This window comes from Agelaius phoeniceus, chromosome 3, assembly GCF_051311805.1.
Source record: "Agelaius phoeniceus isolate bAgePho1 chromosome 3, bAgePho1.hap1, whole genome shotgun sequence".
In the NCBI taxonomy this organism is placed as follows: Eukaryota; Metazoa; Chordata; class Aves; order Passeriformes; family Icteridae; genus Agelaius; species Agelaius phoeniceus.
Window position 1 is genome coordinate 53,429,664 of NC_135267.1, and position 17,612 is coordinate 53,447,275.

Genomic DNA, 17,612 nt, shown 5'->3' on the forward strand with positions numbered 1-17,612 from the left:
AATCTCTGTCATTTCTACAGCTCTAGATTTGAATATTGATCCTGGTACACTTTATGAATAACTACCAAAATACTCCAGAGACCCAACAGAACTCATACATGAAAATAAAAAATTTAAATCTTCAGAAATTTGCATCTGATTTGAATTTGGGAATTGAGCTCACAGCTCTTCTCCACTACAGTAGATTTTGGCTGTGACTTGCATGTGTGAGCTGGTCTAGGTTTTTGTACTCTTTTCCACATGAGGGTACATGTGGGTTTTCACATTGATTTTTAAAAATGTGTTATATTGCTGGAAGATTGTACCTCCTGACCTTTTGAAGACTGTATAATCCCAGACTGTGATCTAGTTTGTTTGTGGATTATGCCATTTTCAATGCCGGAAATTTGCTAGGATCATCTCTCTTTGTAAAACAGAATTCAACTGAATTGATCTGTGGCTGTTAATTGGGCTTGTATAGAGGTCTGCCTAATGAGTCTGTCCTCAGCAGTGGTCAATTAGAAATAAGATCTCACTCCCTGTTTGTTTCCAGTAATCATTGCTTTAGACACTTTCTTACTTTAGGTTTGTATCTGAACTTTTGCTTTGTAACTTCAGTGGATGGATCCTTCACTAGTTTTAACAGTTCTTAAATTTTGGTTTCCGCAACATTTCTGGTAGAGGCTCTAGGATTTCACTATCTGTCAGGTGGAGAAAGTCCTGGGTTTTTTTTTTATTGATTACTGATAATTTTATTGGCTAGTTTTGTTATCATGAAATTGAGTAAATAATAATAGCTTGCTGGCCTTTTCATATCATTTTTTATGGAGCATCCATCAGATTCTTCTTTGTCATGATACTGGTTTTATTTTTTGTTTTGTTTATGTTTTATGTGTTGAGCTGAAGCTTACTAGTCTTAATCACTTAAGATCAAATTTAAACCCAAAAATGTTGAATTCCAGTTAGGGATCACACCCAGGCTCAGGGAGGTCCCAGTAGCTAGAACTGAAAATATAAATATATAAATACTTTATCAGGCAAAAGAGGAGCATTATCATCAGGAGTTGTTACTGTAGAAGCCGGGGTTTTAGTTCTGTTCTGAAAGTCAGCAGAAGAAGAGATGGTAGCAGAGATGCCATTAAAAGCATAGACTCTACATTTTAGTAACATGTACTGAGAAACAGAGGCTGGATTTCCTGTAAAAAATGCCTCTGCTAGTTAGCTAAGTAGTGGAAACTAAAGGAATGTTATCTTGGCTATTGGGAGACTGGTGAGGTGTTGCTAGATATGTGGGGGTTTTGTATGACTTTTTACTTTATTGCTATGGAGATGAAATACTTTAATAAACGTGATTTTGTAGCCATGTGGAGTGAAGGTTTTTTGGGTTGTTTCTAAAATCTGGCTGGGTGGAGTGTGTAGAAAGATCACCACAAGGCAGGCTGGCATGCTGGCATGATTTCTATTGAGGAGCAAGTGCGCACAGTCACAAACTGCTCTGCAGTAAAAATAAGGGAAAAGAATTTATGGCAGCATAATTTTAAACATAATTTTCTTCATCAGCCAGCTGTTATGTAAAGGTGATAGTAATCACAGGGAGAAGAAAACCTCAGAAGTGATCTCTGACATTTCTTTCCCTTTTTTAGCCAGCATGGTTTCTAGAGAAACTGTCCTGTGACAGTACAGTGGATATATTACCCTAAAACCTGTAACCAAACCCAAAGTTATGCAAGGGAAAAGTATTCCCTCATGTTTCCTGAAATACTTTGTTATTTTGCAGAAGAATGTGGTTCTCTGTATCACAAATAAGGCAACCCTTCTGAGACACCTGCAAATACAGTTGTATTACCACAAATGTCTGCATCTTCATGCTGGGCCACCCAGTAGAGAAATTGTTTACCATTAATTTGAGTGCAATTGTAAAAAGGTTCTGTTTCAATTACTTTTTGTGATGTTACCCTTAAAAACTAACTTTGGACAAGAGCACACTGGCTGTCATAGCCTGCTGCTGAGATGACCACATGGGCTAATGACCCAAGATTTTATTCAGCTCTTAAACAGGCATTACATTTGCTCTCTGTGCTCTCAGTTTCTGAGCCAACAGATACAGGACAGTTTAGTGTCTGCAACAAACAGCCTCAGTGACATTTCTTGGTGTGTCATGATTCCCTCATAATCTTTTGCATTATGACAAACGATGTCTATCAAGCTGGAATTGGATATAAAGTAGTTTTCAATTCTGACATGTAAAACTGAGCATTTTTTAATTGTTTCATAGAATGCAAATAAAAGCCATTGGAGCAAATAGTACATACCCACTGCTTTGCCAGTGATTGCTGCTGTTTGTAGTCTTTCTGATGGCAGCATTTGCAAGCCTTGTTCTCCTTGTGTTGTTTGTTAATTTTAGTTTACAAAGGTAGAGAAATTAAGGATTTGAATGTGACAGATATATAAGTAGAAATAGTATTTGTTTTGAAATTTGGTCTTTAGAAATAATGCGTTGCTAACCAAAAGAAGATATGGTCTCACGATGATAAAGTCATTTTATTCTATAAGGTAAATTATGAACGATAACTACACAGTAGTCATAACTTCATATTGACAGGCAGAAGGAAAGACACTACTCATGCTTTATTTCAGCTCTGAATTTGTCAAATATAAGGGAACAAGTTCTTGAATTAGCTCAGGAGCTGTTCTTCGTGAATGAAAAGAAGTTATTCCAATTGAAGGCTAGCTTAGCCCTTCCCATAGGCTCTGTTTCTGCATACTTAGTCACCAGCTCAGTGATTTAAGTTTTTAATAATTTTTAATAATTTTGATACCAAACATCATAATTTTCTAGCATTCTAATTACATGGCTATTAATGAAGTAAGGCGTTCGTATCGTAAACCTCTAATCTTTTACAAGCTTAACTTGAAATTGTTGAAGACTCTGATGATGTTTTAAAATGCTTTTCATTTCTTTTGGACCTTTCTTGAGGTTTTTCATCACTTTACATTCATTCTTCTGTCTACACTTGAATAATGTACTTGACAAGTTCTGTGTGTATAGAACACAGCTCAGTGGAGTCCCAGGAAGGTATGCCATTAGGATGCCTAGCAACTAGAGTAATACAAATATTTGCCAATTTTTTTTCTTCTAGGAATTAATGTTTCCCACCCACTGCACTCCCATGAAATTTAAAAGCTATCAAAACAGAGCGAGAAAAGGACCAGTTCATTAAACTGCTGTAAATATTTCCAAAATATCTCATTTTTCCTTCAGACTGCTCAAATTAGTGTCTCAGGTTATGGAAAGGTTTACATCATTATTAAATGTAGTAATCCACTTACTGAAATCTGATATGAGTGACTTGAGGGAGGGAAGAGAGAGGTAACAAACTCAATTTTTCTCCCATTCTAGAGGTGACCTTTCAAACACATACCTAACTTGGAGAATTGCAGAATTTCAAGTCCCTGCTCAGACTGCTGGTGTATCAGTAAAAATGCCTGCCCTCCTGCATTTTCAGACAGCTCAGTTAAGGGATGTCTTTGACCCAGCTGCTCAGCCAACAGAGCTAGGGAGATTCTTCCATTGAAAGTGTGCAGTGCAAGGAAGATAGCTTGGGTTCTGGCTCAGTTTCAAATTCACATTTTCAGCAAGACCCCTGCCTTCACTGTGGGAACTTCTACAAATCATGAACTCATCAGAAAGTAAAGAATATGAACATGCTTTATTTCTTCTTGGTTTTATGCTCTAGCAAGTGTGCTGCTCAACATCACTCACTGCCCTACTCATTTGAGAGCCACAACATATCCTTATAAATGTAGATCCAAAATAGACTTGGCTGTGGTTTGACTTAGACCTAAATCACAGCTGTACATAAGCACTTCACTGTAACCTTTTAAAGCGAGCAGAAAATGTATTTAAAGGTGATGGTCTCATCACCTTGAGCTAACCTAAACTTTCCAAGATGCTAGTTTATTTGGCATCTCTCCAGGCTGGTTGCCATGCAGTAGGATTCCAGAGAAGCCAAATTATAGTAGCTTTATAGCTATCACGTTCCTGTTGATGCTTGAGGGACTTCAGAATGGAAACAGAAATAAATGCAAGCTGTTAATGTATGAAGTAAGCTGTGCTCAGAGAGTTGTGGTGGGTGAAGAGGGCAAAGAGAAATGTGTATAGGGAACTGACTGTGTGGTGGTAGTTCCTGGCTGAATTTGTAGCATGAAATTACAAATAGGAATCCTATTTTTAGAGGTAAAGAATATTATTTTAAAAATAATAGATTAAAATATTTTCTGATATTGAAATATTTATGAATTGTTGGAAAGGAAAAAGTAAAACCTTCTTTGAACTGTTTAATGAATTTTGCATTTCAGCTGGAAAACTACTCATTACACCCCTAATATTGGTTCTGGGACTGGCACTGGGAGCTGTAGCTGTTGTAATAGGTAAGAGTTACATATGTGAATGAAACTAATCCTGATTATGCAGTGACTTTCTCTATATGACATCTCAAAAACATGGACACAAAGTACAGATTTCACAGATGTTGTTTTAGTATTAAGCACATTAATTTTTTCTTAAAAAATGAGGTTTTTAAATTTATGCTTACTAGCTTCGTTTTTGTTCCCATTTATTTCATTTTCCAAATAAACATCTTTAACTGCTCTAGATAAACTAGCAAAAAGTTCAGAGTAATTTAAATATAACCCTGGGGGCTGACTGACTTGGACCCAGCCTTATAATCACCCCATTGAATCACAATTTCATAATCTTGGTCACGTGTATGACAAGATTTTTAGGGAACTAAGGCTTAGTCCCAAGAGCTCACCAGCTTGAAGATGCAACAGCAGCAAAGCAGCAAATTGGGATGAGTCAGTCTCAAAACATGATCCAGTGAGAAGGCTGCCAAATTGTATTCCATCACAAAAACTGGTACTCTGAACTCACGTGATTACAGTATCAAAGCTCTGTTAATGTGGACAACAGATATTTTAGCAAAGCTGCTCTTTGCCTGGCTTAGCTGAGTTCTCCCACAGAAAGATTAGCTGTGACAACAAGGTATAATTTTGCTCATGTGAGTGCTTATCCACTCTTTGGATTGGCAGCAACGTGTCACTAAGGGATCATGCTGCTTCACAGCTTTTCATCAAACTGCTTTTTCCACTGGGAATTTGCAGTGCATGCCCAGCCCTGAGGTATATTGGGGTGTGGCTCCTTTATTTTGATACAATAAAGCCAAAATACACCAGGATAGCTATATTAATAAGGTTGGAAGTAACTAGTCAACCTATAACCAAAATACTGTTACAGCTTTTCTAGACTACATCTGGCCAAATAAGGAATATTGCTGTAATTTCTGTGTTTAGACCAACCATCTTCAATGAAGAGAGTGAGCAGTGCTTATCTTAAATATTTATTCTATTTAATAGCATTTTTATGCCAAAATTTTAAACAATAAAGGCTTCTTAGTGCCAGTAAATCTTATTTTGGCCTGCAATCTGGTATAATCTATGGTGGGGGGGGAAAAACTTTTTTATATACTAAAAATCAAGAGGATATTGCAGTAATATAGTAACAATATTTGCAATAATAATCAGAATGCCATTGAAGTCTCATCCTAGGCTTGGCTGGATAAGATATGATCAAGGCCAGCAGTATGAGCAGTTCCAAAAACATTGATTATTTATAGAAAAATTTTGGTTTGAGGTAATTAGAGCAATATTTGCTGCCAACCACTATTAGAATAATTTCAGTTACATAGCTGAAAATCATACTGTGCCATTTAAAAGTCTATTGAGCAAAGCAACAACCCTGTGATTGTAGTAGTCTTTTGTTGTATGTTGTAGTGGTGTTTCAAAAGAAAATCTACGGCCATTTCAGTCAGCTGGTGGCAAGAGAAAGAGGAAGATCCTTCTCATTTGGGTTTGAAAGAATACAGACTATTTGACAAATTATTTTTCACCTAAATGATTGTGATGTATTTATTTATTTTTGTTTTTACAGCTTTCTTTCTCTCAAAAGACTTAAGAATAAATAGTTCCCTGTCCAGGCAAGCATAAACACTTGATATTATTAAATATAAACATTTGGTATTACTTCACAGTAGATGAGGACGCTTATAAAAATAAATAAAAAGTAAACTATAATGTGCTGTCTCTATTGCATGTGAATCTAATTGAAAACTAGCGTAGTTACATCAGCTTTGAATTTAGATCTAAGAATTTCCAGAGTGCTTTTAAAAGTTTTGCTTGTATCATATACCAAACAGCATGATTCAGAAGTTAATTTGTCAGAGGTGAGTGTAGGGTTGGCAGGAATTTGTCATAATAGAAAAGAGTAAGTGTAGCTCAACTCATTATCAAAGACATTGGTTGTTTCAAGCTAGTATTTTCTTCTGCTTTTCCAAATTCTCCTGAGACATGAAAAGCTCCATCTGAATATATATATCTAAAGAACAGACACATGCATACACATGCACAAAGGATTGCATTTAATTATGTGTTTTTTTCATGTTTCCTTCTTTTGGCAGGTTTATTTGTGTTTCCTATCTATTGCCTTTGTAAAAAGCAGAGGAAAAGGTCACGGACAGGTATGCCCTGGTGAGGACGGACATGACTCGCCTGAACTGAGCTGGTCCTGCAAGGGCTATCAGTGTTTTGTGCAACAGAGCAATACAGTGCTGGTTACAGCATCAAAGCCACCGCCCTGGAAGAAGGATGGGGGCTCTCCTGCCATCTTCCCTCAGCTGAATACACTACTGCAGACCAGAAAGCCTCTCTGCTCTGGTGCACTCTCAACAAGATGGGCCCCCTGACTGCTGCTTTTTAAATGTTTTTTGGTTTTGTTTTTGTTTTTTTTTTTTAGTTATTACTTTGGAGGGGTTTTTTTGAGTCTAAGTTTCTGAACCAGACAATCCAAGTCTGTATTGTAGCCACAACTCTACTACCGATTTGGCCTGTGAAGAAAGCATTTAACTGCTAACATGTGCTTGTTTAACTTCAGTGTCAGCCTTTAAGGTGGAAATGCTTAGAAGTGTTTGGACTCTTACTGTGTACTGAGCATACTACTTTTGGTATTAAAAACTACTTCTGTAAATAACTTCCATCACACAGCATTCTGTTCAGCATACCAAAACCCCATCACATGCCAGAGCACGACAGCTGGTTGTCTTCTGAGCCCTCCTGCCAGTGGAGTGCACATTGCCACCGCCAAACTGCAGTGCCTCAGAGGGAAATACCCTTAGTACTGGAGCGCCGTGATACTTAAGAGTGTGGTGATTGGTTTCACTTCAGTAATTTATTTATGACAGTCTGTTAATATTAATGGCAGAGGGTGTGACAAGATTTCTTACAACAGGACTTCATTTTTTAAATTCTCACAGTACAGAAAAAATCTGAAGAGTTTAGATAATAAGATGTGTCAGTGGCCTAATCTGTCCCAAGATATCCCTGAAATGTGTCTTCAGGGAAGCTGGAAACCTGCTCTTTTTATTCTGACTTGGAATATGATACACATGCTACACACTACCTGTGTGAGGATTGATTTGATGAAATTTTATAGCCTAAATAGCACATTTTGTTTGTTTGTTCCCTTGAGTAGGCTACTACTACACAAGTCTTGGAGTATCCACTGATGTCTTAGGAGGAAAATCTGTGAATCCAGGGTAAGGGAAGCGATCATAAATTCTTAGGAGACCACTTCATTCTTACTTTCTGCTTCCAGTGTTTCTCTTCCTGGCACATGACAGTTCTGAAGAGAACAGCTATCTTTGCTCTTTTTTCCTTAAGTTCTACTGTTTGCTACCAAACCTCTTTCTCAGTGCATCACAACAAAAGCAATGTAATTCTGCATAAGGAGTCAATTACTGAGAATTTTTAGACTTTTAATTTTAATCCAAATCTATCATACAAACATAACTTAAAAAACTAGAATAAATTTGTTTAGACAGAACACTGAAACAATAAAGAAAGGAACTGAATAAAAAAAATCTATACTGTAAAAATACAAGCTAATCTTAAAGAAAAGAAGATTGGATTTGTACTGTGAAGGTACTTCTTTTCAGTTTGTGTGTCTGAAGATACACACATATTTATATATCTATGTTTGTGTATATATGGGGAAAGGGGAAGCAGGAAAATGGGAAATGTCCTTAAAAGTCTACTGACTTCAAAATTTAGGCTTGCAAAAAAACGTATCATTTAAGAGGATGTACTCTGTACCACTTTCTTTGAAAATTGTTGTTAAATCTGAATCCAGTTGTAATTTTTAAGCAAATGGTGTTCTGCCCCACCAACATAATACTGTTACAAGATACTTTGACTTTGAAGCCTCAGTGGAAGAAGCTGATAACTTTTGTTTACCTGGAAACAAAAATATCAGTTTACCATAGTTGGCTAGTATGCTTGTTTTCTGTCAGCTTCTGGTTTTGTTTTCTTGTGTTTTTTTTTTTTCTTCAAGCACACCATAGTAGTCAATAACTATTTAATAATTTCCATTTGAATTTAAGGGCATGTTTACCCTGTTACCCTAACAGTAGAAATAGTACCTTTCAAAGATTTGCAAATTAAGAAGGGAAGCAATGATGTTTAGAAATAAAATTCAAAGCCTATTGTCAATGCAAATTCACCTGTTATTTAGACTTACTTTCTTCTGAGACACATCAGTTTTCTATTTGTGTTCTGTCTGAAGTTGGAAGCTGCCTTAAAATTGGTCTTGGTTTTGAGTGTGTTTTCTGAGGCTATACATATCAGTTGTCTTTGGCTTACTCAGGGATTTTTATTCCTCTCTTTAAATGTCAAATAATGAAGATATTTTTGTATTATTTAGAAAAACCTTCAGACCTCAGAGAGTGAGATATATATAAATTTGGGTTTGCAATGCAGTCTATAACTTGGTGTCAAACTATTCCACTTGAGAATATTTTAGTACTTGAGATTATCTGTACTTAACTACGCAGTGGATTAATTTCCTTTCTTTTCCTGGTTCTGTGTAAATGTGAGAGATATTCTTACAGTCTTTGTAGCTGTTTTCACTCTGCCATGTTTGCCTTTTTCAGTTTTTAACTAGAGTTCAGTAAGATCTGGAACTAAGATACTAGAATAAAGAACATAAAAGGGAAGATAATAGATCTGCACTTACTTCTATTCAGAAAGTATGTCCTTGTGGATGGAGAAAAAGAACATACAACTCAGCTCCTACATTATCATTTCATCTAGGCCATTTTGATTTTATCAGAACAGATTAAATCAAAGGGAAATGGTTCTTCATTTTCTATACAGAGCAGAAGGAGACATCTTTGACCTTGTAAAGAGGAGTGAGTCTGATTGTGCTTTTCCTGCACAGAACAAAAAGGAATTATAATAATTTTTGCAGATAATAATTTTGCAATTGCAAGGAATTATGATAATTTGTTCTGTAGAGCAGGATAAATGTTCAAGAACCAGGCAGAATATGAGTATGGAAGTCTTTTTCCATCTGTATAAAAATACTCCCACTTGAAAAGTACATAAATACAATTTTTATCAATATTATATAATATAACCTACTAAAGCATGAGAAGTAGCTCAGTACAAAGCTTCATTTGGTTAAATATTAGCTTTTAAGCAACTCATCACAGCAAACCTTATATGCATCAAAGCCATGTCATTTGTTTTAAAAACATTTATTTATTCTTTTGAAAGAAACTGAATGAACCTTATAAGGAAATTATGTAAGTGTATTGGTTTTTTGTAACTACTTTAAAGAAACCATCGGGCTGTTCTGCTTCATGTTTATTAGCAGAAAACTTCATTAGGCAGCTATATTAACCTGCTAAGGCAGATTCCACACTACTGTATGCTGATCATCATGGTGATTGTGTTTGCTTTTGCGACAGTTGATATTTAAGATTATTTATCTTTGTGCAAGGATGTTGCTCATCAGTGCCTGTGTTCAGACTAGGAAATGCTTAAATCCATTCTACACTAGCCTTCTGTTCCAAGCTTGCTGGGGCTGGGTTTGCCTGTGCGCTCAGTCCTGCGTACAGGCGCGCAGTCAGAGCTGGGGCTCTCCCCATTCTGTGCCATGGCTGGGTGTGTGTTCCCCATCCTGTGCCATGGCTGGGTGTTCCCTGTCCTGTGCCATGGCTGTGTGTATTCCTCATCCTGTGCCATGGCTGGGTGTTCCCTGTCCCATGCCATGGCTGTGTGTGTATTCCCCATCCTGTGCCATGGCTAGGTGTTCCCCATCCTGTGCCATGGCTGGGTGTTCCCTGTCCTGTGCCATGGCTGGGTGTTCCCTGTCCCATGCCATGGCTGTGTGTGTATTCCCCATCCTGTGCCATGGCTAGGTGTTCCCCTCCTGTGCCATGGCTGTGTGTGTATTCCCTGTCCTGTGCCATGGCTGGGTGTTCCCTGTCCCATGCCATGGCTGTGTGTGTATTCCCCATCCTGTGCCATGGCTGGGTGTTCCCTGTCCTGTGCCATGGCTGTGTGTGTATTCCCCATCCTGTGCCATGGCTGGGTGTTCCCTGTCCTGTGCCATGGCTGTGTGTGTATTCCCCATCCTGTGCCATGGCTAGGTGTTCCCTGTCCTGTGCCATGGCTGTGTGTGTATTCCCCATCCTGTGCCATGGTTGGGTGTTCCCCATCCTGTGCCATGGCTGTGTGTGTGTTCCCCATCCTGCTCCTGCTGGGAGGGCTGGCTGGCCACACCACTCCCCAGGAGCTGCACTCCCTTTCTCCACTAGGCAGAATTTAGTTGTATTTCAGTAGTGAGGTCAAGTCCCAGGGCTACTCAGCCATATCAGCAGCAGGATAATTTTCTGTCCCGTAGCATCTCAGAGCATAGTTAGGTATGTATAGAGAGTTTATACAGGAGCTTGTGACTGCAAAAAAAAAATTGTGGTTTTCCTTATGTAGAAAATTGTGCTTTTCCTTTCCTATTAGCCAGTGAGAGTAATAAGCTGAGTAGGAATACAGGCAAGAACCACAAAAACAATTCCAAGTAGCTTTGTGCTGAGCTGACCCATCAGGCTTAGTTCTGTACAAAAAAGTCAGTGAGTCTTCAGTTCTCACCACCTCTATAATAAACAGCATATTCCTACCTGTTCAGTGTCATTAAAGTACAGTGCACTTTGAGTGATCTATTATCTTCCTTTGAGGCAGTGCAAATGTGTAAGGGAAGATTTTGTGTTTGGTTTTGATGCTCCTAATGCTGACTTGGTAATTCTGCCTGGTGTGTTAAGGGTTTTTGTAATTTACACCTATTTATTCATTACAAAAGTTTTACTTTATTAAAAATATTAATTTGCAGGGACTACTGCCAATTTTAACTAGAAGGCATTTTGGATCACTGTCAGGTATTCTTTTTAGCCAAGAGGCTCTTTGCTCTTCCAAAGACTGTCACAGTTTGTGTGATGTTAAATGGTGTGTAGGTGGGGCAGTAATTCTCCCAGAGGATATAAATTCACCAGTGATGGAATGGTTTCTTATGCCAGTTAGGTTTGAGAAACTGTATAATATTCAGTGGCCAAACAGATTGCCATGCAAATTATTGGTTGGTTTGTTAGTTTTTTGGGGTTTTTTAAAATTCAGTTATGTTATTTTGTTTCTTGAGCAAACTTTACATCATAATTTTTGCTATGCTAATTGTGCAGGTTCAAGTTGTGGGTAAGAACCACAGATTGCTGTTACTGTTATAATCTATATTAGATCTCTGCTGATGGAAAGAATCCTACATGAGGAGACTATTAGATAATTTCTTACTTTCTTTTCATTTTTAAGCCTTATAGTTGCAGTGAGTCAGCTTCATTCCTGACATCAGTCACAGCCCCATTAAACCAGAGAAAACTATTTTTGTGCCAGTGTGAAATTTGGTCACAAATACTTTTATAAAAACATCTGGAAGCCTGTTGATAGCCATGAAAAACCTGGTTCACTTCTTAAGAAGTGCAAACTACTTTGGAGCCACTCCTCTCATTGCAGAATGATGCCAGTGTGTTGAGTAAGCACAGGAGAGGGAAGGAGTTGGGAAGAATTTCCAAACAACATTCTCATTAGAGTAGATTTTCAGGAGAGGAGTTTAATTTATTTCTTTATTATTTAATAGAATAAAGAAACTTTAATGCTTTGAGTCACTAAAAAAATTAGAAGTAATACCCAAAGAGTGTTAAGTAACATTTCTTCAAATTCTGCTTTCTTCAATGTAACAAATAGCAGCACACTGTAAGAGATGGAATTGCAGCTGTTCAGTATTTTTAGGACTTAACACACAAACTTGAGGGTGCACAACATCTAAAAAGTTATGTTGCTGATCTACTTGGTAGTTCATCTTGCTACTGTTACATGAAAAACCAGCTGAGCCTTGATTCGATTGAAAGACAGTGTTTTTACTGTTGTTACAGCTTGAGTACTTAATACTCCAAAACATTTTTGTAATAAAACTAACAAATGCAGTTGCTTGCAGACTGAAGCTTCCTTGCTGATTCTTCCTTACCTTTCTGTGCATAAGAGTTCAGGAACCATATGTTCTCTCTGCAGTAAGGAACAGGCTGCACATATTAGGCAATTAATCACTGATGCTTCTCTTCTCTTGGCCTAATAGTGAAATGCCATAACATAGGGAAATGAAAACTGGTCTTAGAGTGCATGCTCTGATTTCAAAGTTAAACATGTGTAATAAGTTTTAATTACTCCATAGCAAGAAATAAATAACATACGTTTTGAAACATAATTCCAGCTGTTAATTTATAAATCTGTCGGTATAACACAATAGTTATAACAGTGATGCATTTATTAAAATATGTATATTGTGCAAAAGAAAACCTTTTTTGGTGCTTATTTGGCTTATCAAAACATGAAAAATTAATCTGAAGTGTTTGGATAGATTAAAGGCAGAAGAGAAGCCTATTGTGTAAAAATATTTGTTTAGCATTAATGTGAACTTTGCACATATCTTAAACACAATTGCATGCCAACCCCATTCAGTGTTCACCTTGTTGAAAATTTGTCAGACTGAAAACAGTATTTTTGAAATTTTTAACTTACTGTCACAGAGCATGATGTTACTAACACAATGCCACATTTACCTCATTTTTAGAAGGAAGTATATTTACAGAATTCAGAGAAGCTGTTCAGGTGTTTTGAACCCATCCTGTAAAACTACGATGCAGTCAGAAAGCATCTTCATGCCTTATGCAAGCTCTGGGTGAGCAGATGGATTCAGTCTTTAGTCATGGACTATGTTTTTGCATAAAAAATGCACTCCTAAGAGTTTTTCATATCAATTTGCATCCTACTGATTTTTGTCCAGAAATTGCAAGGACAGGGACAGATTTACATTTCACTGTTTACCATCTCATAATAAATTGTTTACCATGTTTCCATTCTTACACACTTTGTTTGTATGCGCTCCTTCTCATTCTAAATCTCATAATTTGAAGCTGACTCGTGAAAATGGCTGATGATCAAATTGTAAAATGTGATCTCATAAGAAGTTGCTTCATTAATGCTTTGCTGAGATATAAGCAAAATATTAATTTTGTTGTATTTACATTACTTAAAAGCAAGATGCTGAAATCTGTTTTTCTTCAGGGCTTTTAATTTTGACTTTTAAAAAGTTACTTAAACAGCACCATCATCTTTGTTGCATAACTAACCATATGAGTACAAAATAACATTTTTGGGTATTTGTTAATTCTTGTCACTATGGTAGAGATGAGAATAGTGTTGAAAAAAAGAAAAATTACCTCTGAGGAGTACAAGCTGAATTTAATTCCATGACAGTTCAATGAGAAGTCTTCCCTTGCCCCCATCTCTTGTTTTGTGTATTTTAGGGTGACGGGTTCCCTTTAAAATAGGTTTCATTTGAATGGCAAGGAGTGAGGGTAGTGAGATAATAGATCACACCCTTTTTAGTGTACAGGCTTCTGGCACAACTAGGGTGCTGGCCAAACACTGTGGATTCATTAAGAAAGCAATTTCTAGTTCTGTATTTGGGCAGCATACAAGCTAGATGCATCAGTGATGGGAACTTTTTGTAGTATATTTATGGGATGACTAAGAACTTGTAAAAACTGGAGGAAGGCAATGCCTATGAAAGCAACGCTTGAATTCCAGTATTTAGTGTTTTGTATAATGAGGGATTTTAAATGTGTAAGTGCCTTATTGTGTGAAACAAATGAAAGGTGTTCATACCCCTCAGCAGAGCAATGTGGGAATTCCTGTTCTGTGGGCTCCTACAGTTAGATTAACCCAAAGTAATGAGTTTGGTTTGCTGAGAAAGTTGACAAATGTTATGTTAGGGAAGAAGTTAGCCTATCATAAAAGTAATCTGCCATGCTTATGTTAATTCTGATGATCTCATTTCTGTGGGTTTTTTTAACTGGCTCTTTGCCCCCATCCCTCCCATCTTCCTTCAGACTTCTGCAGAAATGCATCTTAAGTTGTTAGAGTAAGTCTGGCTCCTCCAATGTAAGAAGCCCTGAGTTTTCAACCACTGAAAGAAATGCAGCCTGTTGGAGAGGAGAATTGAGCACAGCCTGTTGTGGCTGCACCTGCCAGCTCGGGGGCTCACTGGTGCCTTGTTCACCCTAATTGTTGGAGGTGGAAGCACCAAGGAATATGGCACATGGAGGTGCACTGCAGCTAGGCTGGGACTTAAAGCGGGTTGAGAGCATTTCAGTGTTACCCAGCTGGAGCTATCCTGTTAATACAAGTTGGTAACTCCTGTGGAGTGGGTATCCAGGTGGACGAAACCATCGATCAAGATGGTGGCGCAGCTCTGGGATCTCTGCCCAGCGCTTCTCTGCAGGGTGGGAGGTGTGATCTGGAAAAGTATAACTCATTTTGCCATCTTCTGATAGCTTCAAAATGGGTGTTGTGGGGTTTATTTCTTCTTATTTCATTTTCCAGAAGACAGTGGAATTTTACCCTTTAGGTTCTAAACTTAAAGGACCTGTTTGTTCTTACTAACATTGATGCCACTGTTGTCCATCTATTACTGAGGTCAGGAATAAGCTACTTTTCTAAAACTACTTTGAATTTCATGAGCTTATGGAAGCAATTATCTGCCAAAAAGATTGAAGTATAAAAGCTAATTATCAGAAGGAAATTGAGTAAATGGGGGGTAAGACGAAAAATTAAGCTTAGAAGGTCTTATTTTTTATAGATTCATGATCACAAGATGGTTTTAATATGTTCAATTTCCTCCACTGAGAATTTGTAAAGAAAAGCAGGAGAAATTAAGATGAGTACTTCTTTGAACCTTTTATTTTCTTTGAACCTATTATTTGAAACTCTTGAGTTTTTCAGACCTGTAAGAGGGGCTTTTTTTTTTCCACCCTGGAGTTAATTGGTGATATAGCTGTCACGTACTGTGAACACTACTGTGACTGTTTAGTCAGGATTCACCTTGCATATCTAAAGGTTTTGGTGATAGGGAATTTGATTTAGGGCCATACTGCAATAAAATTATAAGTGAATTATTATGTATCTTAATGACTTCTATTTCAGCATTAGCTCAGAATTTTAAAATTTGATCCTTCTATAATCTATTAAATAGAAGACGCCATGTGTCAAAATACTCCTTCAACCTTATGAGTTACTGTTTGTGTGTTTATTTTTACTAGTTATTTCCTTAAATGAATTTTTTTTCTCTCCTAGAACCAGCATTCACACAACCAAAATGCTGATACGATTTCCCCATTATCTTCGTCTTGCATTTAGCCAAAACTATATTTTCTGTTGCCAAGTATTGCAACAATGGTCTTCATGCTGTAATAACTTGATAAAATATTCAGTAGTCTTGGGCAATATTTTACAAATAATTCATCTTCAAGTTGGTATTTTAAATGTATACCAATAATCACTGTTGAGTGTGCTACCTATGTGGCTGCTTCAGTTCATGTCAATGTTTTGTAAGGATTATTTCTTGCTACCCTCTTCAGAGTGCCTTTTCATTTAGGAGGTCTAGAAAGATGGTTCATTGAAGTCTTTTGTTGAATCTACCATAGTAATGTCTGATCTTTAAACTTGTCCTGATGAATGTATAACTAAAATCTTGTTCTTTAAAAAGCTATAGTAGACACAGGTTGTATATGCACATGTTCATGCATGGATACAAGGGAAGGTATTCTGCCAATGTTTGTCCTGCTGGACAGGACCTTTCGAAAGTAAGTGAATTTTTTAACAGTTTTATTTTCAAAATGTTACCTCACTAGTATTCAGTAGTAGATATGTCTCTGTATTGCTTCACTTTGCTAAATACAATCACGGTAGGCAGTTTAATTTTTAAAAGACTCTGCGATGAATCTGGTGTTCGTATGAGACTGAATTTCGTAAGACAAAACTTACGGTACTTTATTTCCTTTAAAGGCATTCCTTTCACTTACACTGACATCCCAAGCCCCTGTTAGCAACAGACTGAAAAAGTGCTTCCCCATGATTAAATGGAAGAATGTAAAGTAGCATTTGAATGCACTCCACCCATCTTAGAATCAGTATTCAGAAATGGGGGTGGGGGGCAGTGGATTTGATTAATTGTGGGGAGACATACATTGTAGAGTTCGTTCACTTGCACACAAGGGGTTTTACAATGTCATCTAGTAATGTCTACCTAATAAAGTTTTGAAAAAGAAAAATTAAATTGCCTGAATGTTTAACTCTTTCTTTAAGCAATTCTATGCATGAAGGATAGTTGACAATCTCCAAGGAGTCTTGCTTAAATTTGTAATACTTTTTATGATATTTATATAATCTTTTTTAAAAATCACAGTAAATAATTTAAACTTCAGAATCTTTGTGTTCTCAATCCCTGTATTAGTCACTTCACTCTTAGCTGCTGTAACACTGAAAATGAAAGCAGGTAAAAAGCCAGTTTACTGTGGTGAATATTTTAATATAAAATACTCCCTGTCGTGTGGTGTCATTCCTGGCTACTGCTTTCACTTTTAAAAGTATCCTAATATGCAACACAGAATTTTACCTTCTCATGAAATGTTAAAATGTTAGCTTAAAATAACCGAACACAAAATGAGGACAAAATTGCTGGAATCCAATCTTCCCATTCCATTTTATGACTACTTTGTAAAGATTTATCACTCTCAGAGGGTTTCAGAGAAAACAGTCTGTAGCTGTAAACTTGAAATTGGTAACCCATTAATTGATGCAGTTGCCTCTTCTCTCTGGAAAGCAACTGTGTTCAGTTTCCTTAACTAGGTGAGCTGTCAATATTAATAGAATGTGTTTTCTGATGTGTTGGGGATTTTTGCACATTCATGAACAGGCACACAAGGTATCACCACTACCTACAGTTTGTTTCTGTAGGAAATAAAGCTGAAAACCAATTCCCTGCTGAGAAATACTCAGGAAAAATCTTGAGGCCTATGCTTTGTCCTGCTGGTGGAGAAAAAAACCTTTCAGCCCTCTTCCCAGGCCCCTCCAAAACAGGATTTGCAACAAAATCTCAAGGACATCGTAGCAGAGGCTCCTTATCTGCAGGAATTCTAGCATGCAGTGTGCAGCAATGGCAGGATAGGCCAAAGAAATTGATAGTTAAACTTCAGTTCCAGCTCTAGGGCTAACTTCTGACTTGCAATCTCAAACTGTTTGACAAAAGACAGCAGACTTTTTGATTTTAAGCATGGTATTTCCCCAAGTAAATAGGACTA

The 17,612-nt window shown here is 37.2% G+C and overlaps 1 protein-coding gene across 2 annotated transcripts in view; it reads left to right on the top strand.

Moving 5' to 3' along the window:
* RNF217 (ring finger protein 217) overlaps nt 1-16,588 on the top strand; it is a 65,143-nt gene extending 48,555 nt beyond the window's left edge. The window contains exons 5-7 of one of the 2 annotated variants that reach the window (XR_013181352.1): nt 4,339-4,410; nt 6,495-10,066; nt 10,524-16,588. Coding sequence is in view for 1 of the 2 variants with exons in the window: in XM_054630511.2 (XP_054486486.1) it covers nt 4,339-4,410; nt 6,495-6,568 (146 nt within the window). In the remaining variant the exon portion in view is untranslated. Of the gene's footprint in view, nt 1-4,338; nt 4,411-6,494 lie in introns of both variants that reach the window. The other variant, XM_054630511.2, reaches the window with a different exon arrangement.
* The last annotated feature ends 1,024 nt before the right edge of the window (nt 16,589-17,612 follow it).